At 37.1% G+C, this 17,613-nt stretch overlaps 3 protein-coding genes across 6 annotated transcripts; all 3 read right to left on the reverse strand.

Moving 5' to 3' along the window:
* Positions 1-123: 123 nt before the first annotated feature.
* On the reverse strand, positions 124-5,876 carry LOC105838434. The gene is made up of 5 exons (XM_012683989.3): positions 5,245-5,876; positions 4,877-4,981; positions 3,594-4,025; positions 1,483-3,528; positions 124-1,377 (listed from the first exon to the last, which is right to left on the reverse strand). Exons 1-5 carry the CDS (start codon positions 5,569-5,571, stop codon positions 1,294-1,296), a joined length of 2,994 nt encoding a protein of 997 aa, XP_012539443.1. The 5' UTR covers positions 5,572-5,876; the 3' UTR covers positions 124-1,293.
* A 155-nt stretch (positions 5,877-6,031) lies between these two features.
* On the reverse strand, positions 6,032-12,502 carry LOC105838437. 3 transcript variants are annotated; one of them, XM_036282688.1, is made up of 8 exons: positions 11,888-12,502; positions 11,251-11,319; positions 9,952-10,671; positions 9,385-9,609; positions 9,221-9,287; positions 8,976-9,137; positions 8,713-8,818; positions 6,032-8,630 (listed from the first exon to the last, which is right to left on the reverse strand). In XM_036282688.1, the coding sequence occupies exons 2-8, from the start codon at positions 11,261-11,263 to the stop codon at positions 8,535-8,537; spliced, it is 1,389 nt and encodes a 462-aa protein (XP_036138581.1). In that variant the 5' UTR covers positions 11,264-11,319; positions 11,888-12,502; the 3' UTR covers positions 6,032-8,534. The 3 variants fall into 3 exon arrangements, with proteins under 3 accessions (XP_036138581.1, XP_028048147.1, XP_012539447.1); XM_028192346.2 differs by lacking the exon at positions 11,251-11,319 and having other exon boundaries at positions 6,102-8,630; XM_012683993.3 differs by lacking the exon at positions 11,251-11,319 and having other exon boundaries at positions 6,113-8,630; positions 9,964-10,671.
* A 149-nt stretch (positions 12,503-12,651) lies between these two features.
* LOC105838435 (xenotropic and polytropic retrovirus receptor 1) lies at positions 12,652-17,305 on the reverse strand. 2 transcript variants are annotated; one of them, XM_012683990.3, is made up of 11 exons: positions 17,171-17,305; positions 16,767-16,920; positions 16,411-16,667; positions 16,035-16,296; positions 15,800-15,975; positions 15,451-15,552; positions 15,064-15,301; positions 14,709-14,903; positions 14,424-14,593; positions 14,178-14,311; positions 12,652-13,318 (listed from the first exon to the last, which is right to left on the reverse strand). In XM_012683990.3, exons 1-11 carry the CDS (start codon positions 17,237-17,239, stop codon positions 13,081-13,083), a joined length of 1,995 nt encoding a protein of 664 aa, XP_012539444.1. In that variant the 5' UTR covers positions 17,240-17,305; the 3' UTR covers positions 12,652-13,080. The 2 variants fall into 2 exon arrangements, with proteins under 2 accessions (XP_012539444.1, XP_012539445.1); XM_012683991.3 differs by lacking the exon at positions 12,652-13,318 and adding an exon at positions 13,672-13,918.
* Between the last annotated feature and the right edge of the window lie 308 nt (positions 17,306-17,613).

Genomic DNA, 17,613 nt, shown 5'->3' on the forward strand with positions numbered 1-17,613 from the left:
TTAATTATACAATAATTATTTAAAATTGCACAAAATAAAATAAAATAAAAATTGCTAAACATTATATTGAAATCCTAAAATAATTGAAATTGTATGTGGATATTTATACTTGAACTATAAATATAATTTGTATAACATTTATTTTCATAAATCTGGCTAATAAGCTCTAGCACAATGTAATAATGCGTATCATATGAGACAAGAATTTCAAGAGTGCAATAGATTGATTAAACACTTCGTGTAAGTCTTACCGCCGAACATTGATACATCACATGCTTGAGGAATGACTTTTTTTATCGTGGCATCAGCAGACAATTCTTTCGTTTCTACACCAATATTCAGGCTAATGAAATCTAACAAAATTGAACCACGAGTTTTCCGACGCGTTTACACAATCATCCGTGTAGGCTAATAATAATCATTCAATCCTAAACAATGCGGTATCTTGCCTTTTCATTTCGATGAATATACAAGTACAATAAGAGGATAACTGACTCGTCTATATATAATTAATCTATGTCTCTAGTCTCTAACATTATTCATACGCGGAAAAGTTGTAATAAAGAATTTCAAATTTTCCAGATCTCTCTCATCCAAATGTTTTAAAGTATTTTGCATTATCACTTTGTCCTCCTCACTTCAATCTGTTCGCGCTTTTATATATATGTGTATATATATATATATATATATATATATATATATAATATAATTTATTAATTTTATACAGCCTATGATCTAATTCTAACATTCTATGATATAGCATAATTTTTCACTATGAATACTATTACATACACAGTGATTCTTAATTTCACGCGATAAATAAACTTTTAATATTTGATAAAATATCTTGGCTCGTTCCTAGGAAATTTTTCTACTTTTATTCACCGTATGCAATTAAAAATCACTCGTATATACAAAGTGTCTCGCTAATTTTTTACGTACTTGTTATTCTACTGGTTCGGTATTTGTTCATTGAAACTTTTTTCCATTAACAATGGAAACTTTTCTTTTAACAATTCTATACATTCTTGATATTTTTTAATAAATCAATTAATAATGATCGGCGTACGAAACTTAGCTTTATTCATTGCGTGATCTAAGAAACAACCCAAGTATTATAAGAGACATGCCGTACACATTTCAATTGTATCATGTCCAAAAGTACCATAACATTTCGAACCTATTCGAGTCGAATCCGATTCGCGTACTTACCTATTGCCTAATAGATCTACATATTTAGCAATCCTGCGTAGCATATAATATTAGCTATAGAGAATCGTGATTAGTAGTTTATTAGTACAAAGATAAGGGACCAACAAAGAAGCGCTTCTTGTCGTCGCACTTCACCCCGCCTCTGCGTTTAACAGAATCCTCTTTCTGAAACAAATAATCATTTTCATGATAATCACGAACGCGAATTCAATTTCTACATTCTATGATCGAGAAACGTGTTCTCTTAAGTGACATTCCTTAAAAGCTCACCGTATGCGCACGTATCTTATCAAACATCTCGCGTGCGGTGTCGTATGCAAACGAACCAACTTGAGCGGCCGCAGTGACTAGCGTCTCCGGTAGAATATGGACAGGATCGGCGGGGCCTAGCGGTTGCTGTTCGCCAATTGATGTCTTCCTCGATCCTACATTGGAATTCGATTTTGAATCAGAAGATTCACTCGCTCGACTGGATTGATACGAAGGATCGACCGGATTATTTTTCGGAGTACTGCTGTGCGGAGCATAAAAGCACTCTGAATAGTTATCCGCATCGTGGCAATGTCTCTCGTTTGTCCTGGTTTCCTTCATGTTGTCATCGTGATCGCTTCTCGGATTCGTCGCCGTCGCCATCGCTTCTCGTACGTCGTTGCCCGTCGGCATCTTCTCACCGCATCTACCATTGTTGCCATAGGCTTCAGTATAAATGTCGGTCGTATCGGTAACCGATGTGGTATGTGAGTGAAAGCTCTGTGTTAAATCATTTGAATCGGTCTGCGACTGACAGCTACACTGCGATTGCGTCTTTGAATCGCAGTGAATTCGTACGGTCAGATAACTCGTATGCGAGTTTCTCACGTCGTCATAAGAACTGCTCGCGTTGTCGCGGTTATCGCATCCGTCATCTCGAGAGTTCTTCTTTCGTTCGTTCAATCGCTGGTCCGAACACTTCGAACAACGAGTATCCTGAACTGGCAAGGTCTCTGCTATAAACGAGTAGGTTCCACCGGGTCGTTTCTTTAAATCTGCACTAACGCATTCATCTGAATCTGCCGATTGCTCGTTGTAAACCTTACCGTGAACATCTATCACATAAATGGGACTCGTCGATGGATTCGTACTGTAATCCGGTAAATATTGTGGCTGAACATTTCCCTCGTTCGCCGAAAAATGTTCTTCGTTAAAATGCATAAAGGTGCACATAGGCGTAGGCGAGGGCGGCTCTGACAGAAGTTCGAAGCTGGGCGAGTCCCGATTGCTATCGTGCCGTCGCTGTTCGGCAGTAGACTCCTCAGAACGTGATTCATCCTTGCTTTCTGAAGCGGGCATCTGAATGATCTCAAAGGCATAATCGTCTTCCTCTTCCTGATTACACGACCAGAAACTAGTTTTATCGATATCCAAATTGTTGCACACGTCCCTACGACGATTTTCATCCAATATTTGGTGTCCAGTAACGGAGCAGCTCATACGAAGTTCGTTCTCGATCATCCCTACAGTATCGTCGTACGATACTGGGTCTACCTGTGGAGGTCCCTTCTTCCAAGGAGTAAAATTTTCCTGCACATTATTTGGAATAGATTGCTCTTTGCCAATCTCACTGCTTAGATTATCAGTGATTACTTGACTGGCCCGTTGATGATACTTCTTCTTCCTCTTTTCTTCTATTATGTTTGCACCAAATGTACGAGCGTCTCCAATAAGATTTTTTCCAAACTTTGATAAGAGCTTTTTCTGCACTTGCCGCGAAATATCCGAGGAAATGTTCGCGTTTCGCGGTTCGTACGTACCTTCTATCGAAGCGTCGTCACTTGATTGCTCCCCATCCTGAGGTCTCATCTTTCTCTTCTCGTTCGAGTGCGAATTTAAGTATCGAGCAAATCTTTTTGAAGAAGAAAAATGTAACTGGTTTCGGGATTGACCAAGTTTCTTTGAAGAAACAGACGTAAGAGGATCCAGAGGAATTCTGTTCAGCATTTCTGTCATCTCCTTCACTACTTCTTGACTGATTGTGGATATCATGTCTTTCTTTGTCTGAGGATCTTCCGCGATGTTCACGTTCTGCGGCTCGTCCACACGCTCAATCGAGGCATCGCTCGACTGCTCCTCGTCCTGAGATCTTATCCTCTTCTGATCCTTCTCGTTCGGGTCAAAGGAATATTTAGGATGCCGTTTCGGGAGAGAAGAATATTGACTTCGAAATTGACTTAATTCTTTCAGTAAGGGATCAACAAAGGAATCCAAACGTTTGTTCATTACGTCCGACACATTTTTCACTACGTCGTGTATGATCGTAGACATCATATCCTTCTTCATCTACAAAATGATATGATTAATTGTTTTAATGTACATAGATACAGTAAGTTATTCATATCACTTACCATTTCCATGTACTCGGTAAACCATGAAGGAGGCATGGTATCTAAATGACACAAAGTCTCATTCATTTTTGGGGGAATTTCCTCCATGTCCTCCAATTTTCTCTGTTTCTCACTAGATTCGTCACTTCGTTTTACCTCGTCTTGAGATTCTCTCTGTTCCTTGTTAGATTCGTCATTTTGTTTTATTTTTTTTTTATTTTGTTCATCTAATTCAGAATTCAGTTCCGACGCAGAACCATTGTTCTTTTCAGCACACGACAAACTCGGATCATCATTGATATTTTTCAATTCTTTGTTTGAGCAACAGATCTTGTCTGTTTCGGAACATTCCTCGTCGTCACTGTATGATAAAAATACATAATTGGGCATATCAAAAGAACCCACTATTAATGAAAGAGGTTTATTTTGTTTGTAGAAGGTCCATCTTGCAAGCTAAAAACAAAATATTTAAAGCTTATTTAAATTTTTATATCGACTGAAACATACAATGTAAAATTAAAATTATTGCTCTACATATTTAATTGTGCGATAATTGTCTTAATTAAAAAAATGGAAATCTTTATAAAATAATTCGCATTCTTATTAAATGTCACTTTACTTAATAAGTTTTATTCAGTTTCCACTTGACTTTTATTTTTGTGTCAAATAATAATAGAAAAATTTTGATTTTTCTTTAAACTTTATTTTTTTCCCTATAGTCTGCTACAAATTCGATTAATAATAAATATTTAAAAAACGAATAAAACCAAGCTGCAGAGGTGACAATCTGTTCATCAGTCTGTTAAAAACTCGTAAAATTTATCAGGAAAATATGTTTCAACAAGAGGTCACACCAGACTCGAACATCTTTAGTCTGTCGAAAAATCGTCTGAATTATTAAGACTACATGTGATTACAAGAGGTCGCAGAGAGAAATCGACTGCAGTAAGTTGCAAATACGAATTTCAAGTTGAAAAGCATGACTTGCGGAAATGAAACAACTTCAGGAAAGGCGCGAAGTTTGAATGAGATTTAATTCCTGCGATCTTTTATAGACATATGTGCTCCTAATAATTCGGACGATTTTTCGAGCATTTTCGAGAACACTGAAAGAGTGATTGAAGAGAAGATGTTTCAAGTGCGACATAACCTTTTATTCAGTCGTCATAAATTGAGAGGGTAAACACCCGTAAATACTTTAATATGCTGCCCGAAATAAAATACAATTACAATTGCTATATAGTATATATAGATACGTGTGTGCATGCTATTTGTGTGTGTGTGTGTGTGTGTGTAGTACTTACCCTCAATGCTTCTTGAAATTCGCATTCCGAATCGATTGGGACGCCGTCACTGTCATCGTCGATGTAGAAGATGCGTCTGTCCCTTGGTACTCTGAAATGCCTCCACTATAACAGATACGAAAATTGTCCCGTCATTCACGTTAATTGCGTTAATTACATATATAGGGAACTCCGAAAAACAATTCAGGGACTCGATCGATGATGCAGCATATTTTCTATCGTTCTGACACGTAACGTGTAACGAAATTTTGAAGAAAATTATTGAAGCAAATTATTTGGAATAATTACTTACGAATATTTCAACGCGTGATTTTTTTAAAGTTCGGATTAGCTAACCGGCAGTGCCTGGCACAAAACGCGCGACTCACCAGCCTCGTTCGCAGTTTCTTCAGGTCGAACGAGGACGAAATGACAATGCGGATATTCGCCTTGTCTATCCACTGGACTTCGTCGATTCTTTCCTTCAACTCGAACTGGAAGCAGTTTGGGTCATTCGGGAGCTCCTTGTCGTAATCGCTCATCGTATTCAATTTCAACACGTCGATGGTCGTGACAGGTCGCGCTTTCACTCCCCGGACTACGAACTTGGGACGAGTTGCAAAGATGGAGCCGCTCGGAGATTTCACGGCCGTTGTTTTCTCGAACGTACGACGACGCGCCAGACGAACCGACGTTTCTCCTCGACGGCGATCCATGCGACACGCAGACGACGATTCTGCGACGCGAACGATTAGGGAATGGTCAATGGCGACGAGAGACACATAGACGCAAGCCAAAAAGTGGAAATGAACGCAGCACGTTGGGTTGGCTATAAAAAGCTTCTGAAACGGCAACACTGGACTTCGACGTAGCGGTCAGTTGTAGCAGTTGATGGGTCCAATAATTGGACTCCAATGTTGACGGAACGTAGCCGAGGCTTGCCGAAAGATCGCTGTTCGTAGTCATGCGCGAGCGGGGATGAGTAGTGAATGTATCAATGTAAGTCCCCTCCGCCCGCTGCGCAAATGCCTGGTGATGTCTGACAATACCTGGAAACGAGATCGAAAAAAGGTTGAAGGTTCCCCTTCGTCCCTTCATCTCCTTCGTTTCCTTCGCTCACCTTGGTTACTTCGCTTACCTCCTAACTACACGCAGCGTATAAAGGTAGACACTTTATAAAATAAACAATTTATTAATAAAATAATAATACATTTATCTATAACTTGTATATATGTCCTTTTTATGCTTTTTTTTTGATTAATAAGAGTGAAAATAATGTCGCGTGTAATGTCCGCGTACAATTAAAATGGACGTTGCAAAGTGAGATTATATTAATTTTCAATGCGGGATTAAGTTTTAATTCAATCGACAAATAATTTCCTACTCTCCTGGATAGTAGATACAACATGCACAATCATGCTACAAATCTCTGTACGTCATAGTCTATTTGTACGCACAGATTGTCCTGTTCATAGTGTTCTCTCTCTCTCTCTCTCTCTCTCTCTCTCTCTCTCTCTCTCTCTCTCTCTCTCTCTGCTTACACGCGTTTAATGTACTCGTGTAATAATATATATGTCGTAGTGTCGCGGCACAAGACTAGAAACGTATATTCATGCTTTAACATATCAGTCACACTCATCAGCTAAAGGTACATTAATCGCTTAATAACGTACTAGGTAGCATCGGGAAAAGGAAGAACTCTTTGTACCACTTAGATCTTAATGCCACATGCCTGTATTGTTAGCATAATAATGGCGAATAGAGAAAAGATTTTGTAACAGCTACAACATAAGAGATGGAGGGCAATGTGTGTGCCTCTCATTAGCTACTGCATTAAATTCTCGCATTAAATAGACATTTAGTATTCGCTAAAATAAATAGTAGCTCTGCCTTTGACTTAAGGATTAAATATAGCGATATAGATTCTCTTTTATACACAGCTAACAATGACAAGTTATCATAGAAAAATAAAATATATTGTCCTTTTAAGCCAACAGATGTTGTACGTGTATTTGTATGTGTGTATGTATATATCTATCGACAATTTTGTCGAAAGAGAACAGTTATCTCGCAGCAAGCACATCTCCAATCGTTAGTCAGAAAGAAATACGCCGCACTTTCAAAGCTGGAAAACTTAACAGCTTAATTTGCATGTTTGTACGGCCCATCCGATTGACTCTTTCGTATCATATAAAAAGAAGATAATTTGAGACCTTTTGATTACCATAACAAGACGCAACGGTATACAAACAAATTGCTCCTATCAAATAAAATTTAGATAAATTTAATAAAAACTTAGTATTACCTTATATTTAGCACGCATTCATGAATAATAACGTTAGAGATTTTTAATTGATTTTTTTTTTCAGAAAATTGAGAAATTGTTTAGAACGAAATTACGATAAAAATGATGAAACATATCGTGACTTGTAAAGAAGTTAGCCGCGGGTCGTCGTTTAATATATCTATCTAAAAATAATACAACAGATAAACTTAAACTGTAACATTGATTAACACACTTTTATGACAAAAAAAAAACAGAAACATGCAGCGACAGAAATAATCCAACATATCACGTTCTGTTCCCCGTGCGTGTAAAACGGATTCTCCGAAACACTGTTTAATATAATACTTATACTTGTATACCTTAAGACAAAAATGTATAAGAATTAAGATTTTTCGTGACATATAATCATGTGATTATACAATAATGCTGTATAACTTTCCATGTACGTCCGATCGATGTACTAAACAGATTCGAATTAGGGCGTGACCATAGACCATCTCAAAAACTAACAGTTATAGTCCTTTTTTTTACTTTCAAGAGAATGTAATCTCGGACGACAGACTTTCGTTTACAGACGTTCACATAGCACGTATGTTCGATGAATATATCCATCGAATATATTATTGAGTGTTCCTCAGATATCAGTGCTGTGCGATCGAGAGTCATAGAAAAATAATTACGATCGTGCGGCAACTGCTTCTACTATGAAAGTACAAACTATAGTACGTCACATTAGAAAATTGGGTGTTCTCGCACAGATGCAGTTTTGATCGTCGGTTAATTGGCTCCCCATTCTCCATTACTTCCGTTCGTAAAATTGCGTTAAAACAACGTAATGTTTCTGTGTGCTAAGAAAACTGACTCCCTGATGTAGGGGAAAAAAGACGATATAAACTTCGCCTTTTTTAATGTTTTACTTATAATAATATAACTAAAAAAAACTGGTGTTTTCTAGGATTGAACTTCCTTGAAGAAGTACCGTCGACATTTCGTATGATCGATTCGATTCACCAACTCGACGATGTGACTGACACGAACCGCGGGTACTAAACCTACCCGCATAAAATTACAAATCTATTGACCCGTTTATTCTGTTTCGATTTTATTTACTATGTAGATAAGCGTTTGTTTTACTTCCGGAACGAAAAGTGACATCGATCGTTTTTGTATCGAATCGATCTTTTTCCTCTCTCTCTTTCTCTCTCTCTCTCTTTCTCCGTCTTCCCGGATAAAACTCTTAATCCTTTATCGCGCCATATATAAATATTAAAGTTGTATACACTCAATGTAATAGATAAACGTTTCCGATATGGTACATTAACAGTGAGCTAAGCACCAGGAAAGATTTCTTTAGATCGCGCGCTTATTTTTTTACTCTCTACTCTATTGGAACTATTTGTGGTCCTCTTCTTTGTTGTTCTGCTTCGCCGGCGTCGCCGGGGTAGGATCGTCGTGGAACATCGGATTCTTCACTTCCATTTCGCCCGTCTTTAACACACAAATAATCGACAACCGCTCTTAAGATAATATTCACAATTCACACGGGCAGAAATTTAAAACTCAAACTTACAGATGCAAGTCCTGGACATTCGTAAACGGTATAATCGCCCTCCTCATTCTCCTCATCACTCTCCGCTTCTGAAAGAGAACCTGGGTCCCTTGTTGCAGAAGTGCGACTACGGCAAATGTTATTTGTTAAACGTTACTCTAAAAATATATTTTTAATTTTTTAAGTTTCTAATTTTTTTTATGAATGATTCCGATATACATATACGTAATTTTAGCAATTTTATCAAAATACTTTGAATGAATATATACAGATCTTAAACTTACTTTTCCATGGCGATAATCTGTTGCTTCTGATGTTGAAAGTGATACATTTGAGCGGACTGGGCAAGTCTCTGATCACCGGAAGGCGATACATCCTTGTTTGGACCTGTCACACCATAAGCAGGATATTCTATGTCCGCTGCAGCTTTCGCACCGCGTTGTAGTCTGAAAAAAGTAAGATAGAAAAATAAAACGCGTGATGCTGTAAAAAAAGTAAGTTATTAAGCGACGAATTATTGCGATATTACCTGCACCACGTTAAACTGATCAGTACTAGAGCAAACATCGCAGCTGCACTGCAACCGGCTACAATGGCTGAAAAAATGCATATGAAGCGTCACGTTTAATCGCGTCGATTGACAAAATCATTGGACGATTTCTTTACAAATTGCATTTCGCTTTAGATGCTCACCGATAAAATAAATATCATTGTTGAAGTCGTGATTTACTGGCACGATCACCGGATGATGTCCCGCAAATCTTTCCGGTTCCGATATATCGAGTCTTGCGGTCGAGTCCTTCGGTGTTTTCTGGTTGACATTTCGCATTTTGTCTTCGTGTTTTATTATTCGTTCTTTATCCGCAGTCTCTTCCTCATTCCAATTCATTTCCGGTGCATCTTGCCAATCTAAATCATCTATAAAATGAAAAAAAAGTTTAATGCCATTCAGGCTTTAAGAAGAAGCATCAACAGGTATCAACAAAGTAATTATAAAAAGGGAGGGTTTAAAAAAAGAAAGTTATAAATATAAGCGGAGGAATTATCGATACTTGTATAGACTGACGTAATTTGACCCTTCCAAGGCTTTAGAGTTTAGAGAATATTTCTTACGTTAAATTGTGTGAAAGAAAGTTAAGGATTTTGTATTTGTGAGACAAAAAACAGCAAATAAAAAATGATTAATGATTTAAAAAATTAAAAAATGATGAAACGGTTTACTATAGTAATTTTTTTTCTAAGAGATGAACTATATGTTACCTATATGTTTACCTGATGAAAAGGGTGTTTCGCCATTGTATCTGGGATCGTTCGGCTTTACCGCAAACGGATGTTTCTCCTTGAGATTTGAGTTGTCAAATTTATACGTGAATTCTGGTTTGGTCGTCCCCGATTCCCCTGCCGTTACCGGACCCATAGGTGCTGCTCCCCTTCCGCCCTCATGGTGCAACGTTTCCATCTCGTGATTGTAACCGACATAATTATCTGAGAAGGAATCTAGCATAGACTCCAACGCATCTCTGTTGGAGTCCAATACATCGAAAATTTGCTCATATTCAAGATTTTTGGAGAAACGATCGTCATTCTTATTTGGTTGTTTCCGTTCGGTATAAACCGGACGCTTGAGATTCAGATTGTAATAAGGCGAGAGATAGTTCGGTTCCCGATTCGGCGTAATTTGATCGGCGAGTAGATTGTTATTATTTGGGCGATAATGAGGCGTTAGCCACCGTGTCCAGAACTTCTGCAGGTTGTACGGGCCCCAGGACTCCAGGTTTTCCAGAGCGACTTTTCTGTCAGCCGGAAATTTTAGATTCTCGCGCTCCTCTTGACGGTCCAGCGCATTGTTGTGCTTCTTATGCATCGGCGACAGGAATATAGGCAGGTGCGACCGATGAAGACGTTGCTGAAGGCGATGTGCCTCTAAATAGCGGGCCAAGTGCTTCAGCGCGACATCCTCCGACGTTTCCGAGAGCGCATCTATATAATGTTAGTTTATGAGGAAATAGAAACCGTAATATTTCCGTTTCAGACCGCGTTTATCGATTAATACAATATTCTAATTGCTACCCTTATTCTAATACGAAACTTTCTAATTCTAATATGAAACTTGCCTTCGATACCAGACAAATGGAAATTTTATATTAACACATATTAGCTTTATTCCAATAAATATTAAATTAAAACATAAATCAACAATCGTTGTATTAGATTTGTAACTTGGATTATTATCACCGAACTTCCTGCCGCTTTCGTTATGCACGCAATCGGGTTTCCTGCAGCCAAGATACGCTGGCGTTCCGAGATAACACCGCCTAATAATCGCCTGTATTTTTATTAAATCTTATTTTGTGTGTGTGTGTGTGTGTGTGTGTGTGTGTGTGCGCGTGTGTGTGTGTGTGTGTGTGTGTCGTAAGTATACGTAAAATTTTACGCTCATTACGTGTTACGTGACTGGTTATCAATAGAAGTTGGAATAAACTATAATCGTATCACAAACAATCTCGGAATTTACTCTTGACCTTCTAGTCTTAATTACAGTTCAAGAATAGAAAATACTATGAAGGATCATCTTGGATTATCCGCTCATTATTCTCGTGCTCGTACTCTATCCCAAGGGGCTGGAATCTGTCGACGTTATATAATATAAATCATTTTTATAATATAAATTAATTTTTTATTATATTCGAATCTTTTTGAGTTGGATAAAATTTTTATCTAAAATAAAAAATTGGAAAAAAAAATTCTAAAATCTTGTTTCAAATCAGATTTTCTGATGATAAAAAATTATCTTCGACGACAAAAAATATTCACAAGCGATATAATTTGGGGTGTTAATTATTATTTTTAATTTGTTTTTTTTTATCTCTTTTTTTGCAAAATTCTGAGTTTATATTGTATGGAGAAGAGCAATTTTGTCTGTATTATATATTTTATTTCAAAAATCTAAATCATATTAACATCGTTGAAGATTCTTTTCCCCTTAACATATTTTTTCCCTTGCAGAGCGATTAAACGAATATATTTGCGCGAAACATTCGATCGATCATTTTTCCACATTTAATCAATTAATCTTTGCTAATTAAAAATAAAACACAAGTATTTTCGAAAGGCTACAAGTGGGTCTTCTCCGTGTCATTCCCCCTTTTAACCGACATTGTCCTCCCGTAAGGCCATAAACTTTTATCTTACTCACCCCGATAAAAGTGATCGCCAGTGGCCAGGCTCAGCAGGAGAGGCACTAACGTCAGCCAAGTACAGCCCCGTTGAAGGAGCATCCTCTCGTCGTCGTCACTGCTGCTGGTCTCGGCTGCTGTGGGCCCTGCACAGGTCTTATCGTTTCTCTATTCGCGTCTCCATATGCGAGAGAGCACGTCACTTCATTCAGGGCGGACGACGAGCTTGCGCGATTAAACGCGCGGCTTCGCGTTCAATCAATAACGACTACCACATCGACTCTCACCCTCCCACACCGGCTTCGTCTTGCTCCGACGTTGCGCGAGTATTCTGCCGCTGCGTTCTTCGAGGACGCGTTTTTTCCTCCTCTTTCTCCTCCTCCTTCTGTCGTTGCGCGTACCGCGCCGGCGATTAGTATGGGCGCATTAGGTATCATTAAGCAGCAAAGCAGCTGCCATATGTCCCCACTATTTCGCACTACCCGCATTCGCATATGTGAGGATTTGTTCCGTTTACAAGATTGCTACGGTTCCGATTCACTCTACTAGGACGTTCACCCTCTGGCTCATCCGCTGAATGTCGGTGGAAATTCTCCAAATTTATAATGTACTCGATAATGACAAAGTTTATTAGCTGTATATTTTAATGGTGAATGCTGACGAATTTATTATGCTCCATAAAACTATCAACAGAAAAAGTTAAGGCATTTTATAATTTGTTTTCAAAGTCAAATATTTGTATAGTAAGGAAACAATATACATACCTAACTCTTAAAACACAATATTTTATTTCGCAACAATTATTTATTTAATGGAGATACAGATAGTAATCGAAGTAAAGGTACATCAGTTCTTAACATTTGATACAATCTCGTCGTTTTGATTCCTTCAAGTTCCTTTGATTTCGCTTTTGATAATAATTATTATCGTTTTGATAATAATTATTACCAATTCGTGTTATTTACTTATAAACAGTCGTAATCTTTAATCACATCGATGAATTAACATATATAATTAATATGTTACATAAATGATGATTTTGACATACCTTGCATCCAAAGTATGTCAAAATTATTATACTTTTATCCTCAGTACTTTCAATTTATCCATCATAATTGTGAAGGCGATTAGTTAAAGTTACAAGTAGTTAAAGTTACAAAAAATAAATTTAGCTATATACACTTAACTATGCCAAATCGATGATTGTACCGCTTTAATTGTCGTCCAACAGAGACTCGCGTGTCACGAGCAGCCGGATCGGCTTGCGCTTCTCGTCCATATTTTGTTTTCGTCTGCGATTTGTCACGCCGTCGGAGGCGTCCATCATTCGCAATATCTGCGTCTGATCTGAACAATCGACGGGTGCAACCGAGATGTCCCGCACTGCCCTAAACTTCCCGCAATTGTTCAAATGCTCGTTCTCCAAACGGAAAAAGTTCCACACGAAACGTCTGTCAAACAAACACACAAACATTACGCATACAAATGTGACTCAGTTTTCATCTACTTATCGTAATGATCACATTAGAGATATTTGCAATATACGTTTACTAGGAAATTTACATACCACGAACGTGCAAACAATTGCATAGTAGCAGATCGCAATGCATCCAATAATCAAAAGATATTGTGCAATAACAAATTTAGTATTGTGTTAAGTTTTTAAATACATATCGAAATTAAATAATACACATATTAACGTAAGTAAAAAATAAAAATAAAAAGACAAATTACAATGTGTCAGACATCGTGACGATGAGTCTCCATTAATCCATCATCATTGTCATCCTCATCGTCCTCGTTGTCGTTTGCGCTATCCATCAGACAGACCACATGTCTGAGATTCTCCTCGCCACGTCTGATGGGTCCTATAGAGATATCTCGCACAGCCCGGAACTTGCCTACGTTGTACAGGTGCTCGTTCTCCAGTCGAAAATAATTCCACATGAACCTTCTAGCGACTTATTAGTAAGGCACATTGATAAGCGATTTGCCAGTATATCGTCGATCAAGTCGCTGCTTTTGACTTTCGACGAACAATTATCTCATTACTATACAGAATGCAAACGACATTAACGTAGGATCATTGGAGATTATTTCGAGTAATGCAAGTAACTAATTCTTAATTAATATGTGCGTATAGTGCGCGCAAATCATAAACTTAAATATTAATACTTTATTAAGCATATGTAGCAATAAAAATAACAACTTACATTCTTTGCTAGTACGACTATTTCAACAAATATTTTTCACATCAATTTTGACATATTTTACATGCGTTCGAGATTGAAATACGAAATGTGTATTTACCTGAAGACTTCTAACGGAGCGACTATGGAAACCATTAGATCCGCGTGAATGTATCCCATTTCCGTTAGAGACAAGGAAAATGCCCATCCAAATCGCAAGATAAAATCTTCAACTATTGCAAAATAATAATAATACTGCAAAATAAAATAGCTGCTTAATTATTAGTTATACAAAAGTTAATTTATACGTACAATATATAGAATAGAATTTAACAAAATAAAAGAATTTAATATGAAAAAAACATACCGGTGACGAATAAACTATTTCTTCTCTGAGAAACTTATTTTCTCCAGCACTGCTATCGAAAAGACCCCAATCCAATTTTACATCCCACGTGTATGTAAAACAGGAACTCACCACGCTGACCGTCAGCCATAAGTAAAAGTAGGGATTCTCAGTAGACAATGTGTAATGCTCTATTTTGTGGAATAGTCAATTTTGTTAAAAAAATAGACAATATTCAACTTTATAAATTATCTGAGGCACTTATAAATAAGGCATTTATTCTTGCTTACATAAGATGACACTTACTCTTATTTATTAAGTGCAAATAGGAGAAGATGACCACAAAGAAACTTGTTGCATACTTGACTGCGTTCAAGAGATGTGGAAAGGTCTCTTTCGTGTCGCGATAACGCCTGAGGCACTGTGCAAATCGAAACCACGCCGGTAAACATACTACAAACGGTCTCATCGATAGTTCACGCATTATGCAGGTTTCTGTATCTATTCAAAAAGAAAAATATAAGGGTGCACATTAGATATTAAATATCGATTAGAGATATAAAACATACAAATCGCATATGAGATGTAAAAAGAAAGAAAGAACTCATAATAAAAATGTTACGATATAGTATAAATGATTCGTCGCTGATTAATTACTAACCCGTAACATCGGTCCAAGAAGAGTTCTGAATATAGAAACAAACGAAATATTGAAAATCTAGAAATACTGTGTGAAGAGAATTAAGCTGATCAGCAAGCCAAAAATCTGCGAAGCCCACATAAAAGAATGGTGCACAGAAGACGCGACCCAAAACGCGTAGTGTCCAGAATCTCGCCTCATGTCGAAAAGTCTTGGTGGGATTGAACAAGAACAGCGCCAACAATGCATAAAATAGGACCTGCAAAAAACTGCAATAAATTTCTTGAAATAAAAAATTTTACATATAAAAAATAGCGTTATATTTTAAAATACATTTTTCACGAAAAAGCAAAAATTTTTTTCTAATTATTAAAATCTATGTGGAAATATCTATGTGAATGATCTTACTGGTTGAACAAACGGTGGTAGACCCAACGTGTCACTGTACATGAAACCCAAGATAGACGAGGACCAGACTAGGCCGAGTATGGTTGCTATCTCGATGATGTGCTAAAAGTCAATGTATGAATTTCATGATATCAATAATCTATTTTTAATTATAGGGATGCTAATATGAAATAATTACAAATTAATATATGCCATCGGGTAAAATTGAATAAAATGTAATACCATACCGATTACTAATAATACGAACATTATGTATAACGGATATAAGAAAATAAATGAATATCATAAGGACTACTTGTAACTATATAGAACTTGTTAATATGTACAAAATATTGATTTTTCGTAAAACCTGTTCTGACAAATGATTGCGTGGATCAAGTTCGAATATCAGCACATGATTCACGCCAGAAGATCTCCAGCCATAAACATTGATTCCCATCAAAAAAAGGAACTCTATCAAGAGAAGTGGTCCGCGATAAATTCGACAGAGTACCGTCCAATTATCTTTCTTTTTGTATCGCATGGCTGAAAAAACAAAATCACTATAATGCAAATTAAAGAAGGGAAATTTTATTTCTGCTTACCAGATAATATCACAGCTACAAAAAGTATAATAAAAGCGCCGGAAAAAAGACCGACTTTAAATGTGATCCATGGAGAGAGCTGCTCTCCGAGCGGAGGCACCCTCAGGCGTTTCATGGCTCTCTGACGATCACCATGCTCCAGGTCTCGAGTGACCACGGCCTCGGTTTCCACGATCAGTCGATCTATATCCTTGCGCGTATGGAAAATCGCCGTATCAACATGTTCTGCACGCCATTTGCCACCAAAGTCAACATTCAAAAGCTGGAAAATAATACATACAATTGTTTTTTTCCAATCATATAATTCACACAGCTTCTTTAATTTATTTAGTTTGAATTCAAATTAATTGTACAACACAAAGTTAACTAAACACACTTTGTCGTGTTTCTTCAAAATTTTTCGAAATCCAGTAAAATTTAGATCCTGATAATTTTGGAGCAGGATGAGGAAGAGATAAAACTCAGAGAAGGCCAGTTTCAGTTCTTGAATTTTGCGTGCAGATACTGGCTTCTTGTGAAGAATATGACTGCGATAACGCGCCTTACGACTTTGGGCATCCTCGGAAACTGACAAAATTTCGCTCAGCTCGTTATTGAGTGTGGCAAATCTACGTGTGGCTTCTGCTAGCTTTTCTAAAAACAAAGGCACTTCTTATTTAATTTATACTTAATTATTATATTAATTTTTTTATGGAAAAAAGTAAAAATATATAAAATAACAATTAATCATACCAGAATAGAAGGTATTTATTTTCGCCAGCTCTTTGTCGCAATAATGGAAAAACTTCTCATCAAACTTTCCATAGAAGCTATCTAAAACGTAAGGTTCACTTACATCTGCTGATGGAGCCTGCTCTACTGCGGCATACAGTAGAGCCTTCATTTCCTGTGCATAATTTACATGACATAAAATGTAAATCTAAATTATTTGCAAATACCCGAAACAATAATTGTTAAAAAATAAGAAAATAAATAAATAAAAAAGTTGTCTTTCAAATAGTAAACAAACGTAATTTTAGTATATATATATAAAATATACAAGATATGTATGTATATGTATATACAAAATATATACAAAATACAAGAGGAAAACAAAAAAATATTGTATAAAGAATTTGTAAGTATTGAAAGCACACCTCGTAGTTGATGTATTGCTTTCTCCATTCCGGTGTAATGTGGGCGCTTAGGTGCTCCGCGAATTTCATGGTGAGGAAGAAAAAAGTAGGAAAGGAAGAATACGTCGTGTCAACGGTTATACGACGATCTCGCGTAAATACGACACTTCAATTGACATACGCGTGTGTAAGATCGTGTAGCAAAGGATTTTTAAAGCTTTAGTTTCGCTGGACGACGCATGTTTTGCAGGTACTCGTAGGTTATGTCGCGTCCATAACCTATGCGCGGTTTCTTTACAAACCTGGCGCAATCGTCAGGACTTTTTCGTCCCTGTTACAAGATATTACGAATTGTTTCTATATACACTGTTATGATCTATATCGGAAAGTGAAGAAAATTTCTTACGGAGATTATGACACGTAAATAATTTGTGATCCACGTGGTATGTATGTAATAACAACAT

The sequence above is a fragment of the Monomorium pharaonis genome, chromosome 1, assembly GCF_013373865.1.
Source record: "Monomorium pharaonis isolate MP-MQ-018 chromosome 1, ASM1337386v2, whole genome shotgun sequence".
NCBI lineage: Eukaryota > Metazoa > Arthropoda > Insecta > Hymenoptera > Formicidae > Monomorium > Monomorium pharaonis.

What these genes read in the sequence shown, in the direction of transcription:
- LOC105838434 (XM_012683989.3), bottom strand. Translation starts at nt 5,571, where the DNA reads ATGGATCGCCGTCGAGGAGAAACGTCGGTTCGTCTGGCGCGTCGTCGT. An exon ending in AGAAACTGCGAACGAGGCTG is followed by an intron (nt 4,982 to 5,244) that starts GTGAGTCGCGCG and finishes TATCTGTTATAG; the next exon opens with TGGAGGCATTTCAGAGTACC. An exon ending in TTACCGAGTACATGGAAATG is followed by an intron (nt 3,529 to 3,593) that starts GTAAGTGATATG and finishes ATCATTTTGTAG; the next exon opens with ATGAAGAAGGATATGATGTC.
- LOC105838437 (XM_028192346.2), bottom strand. Translation starts at nt 11,969, where the DNA reads ATGCTCCTTCAACGGGGCTGTACTTGGCTGACGTTAGTGCCTCTCCTG. An exon ending in CAATGATATTTATTTTATCG is followed by an intron (nt 9,288 to 9,384) that starts GTGAGCATCTAA and finishes GCATTTTTTCAG; the next exon opens with CCATTGTAGCCGGTTGCAGT. An exon ending in AATGTCCAGGACTTGCATCT is followed by an intron (nt 8,631 to 8,712) that starts GTAAGTTTGAGT and finishes TGTGTGTTAAAG; the next exon opens with ACGGGCGAAATGGAAGTGAA.
- LOC105838435 (XM_012683990.3), bottom strand. Translation starts at nt 17,239, where the DNA reads ATGAAATTCGCGGAGCACCTAAGCGCCCACATTACACCGGAATGGAGA. An exon ending in AGCAATACATCAACTACGAG is followed by an intron (nt 16,921 to 17,170) that starts GTGTGCTTTCAA and finishes AATTATGCACAG; the next exon opens with GAAATGAAGGCTCTACTGTA. An exon ending in TTCTTGGACCGATGTTACGG is followed by an intron (nt 14,904 to 15,063) that starts GTTAGTAATTAA and finishes CTTTTTGAATAG; the next exon opens with ATACAGAAACCTGCATAATG.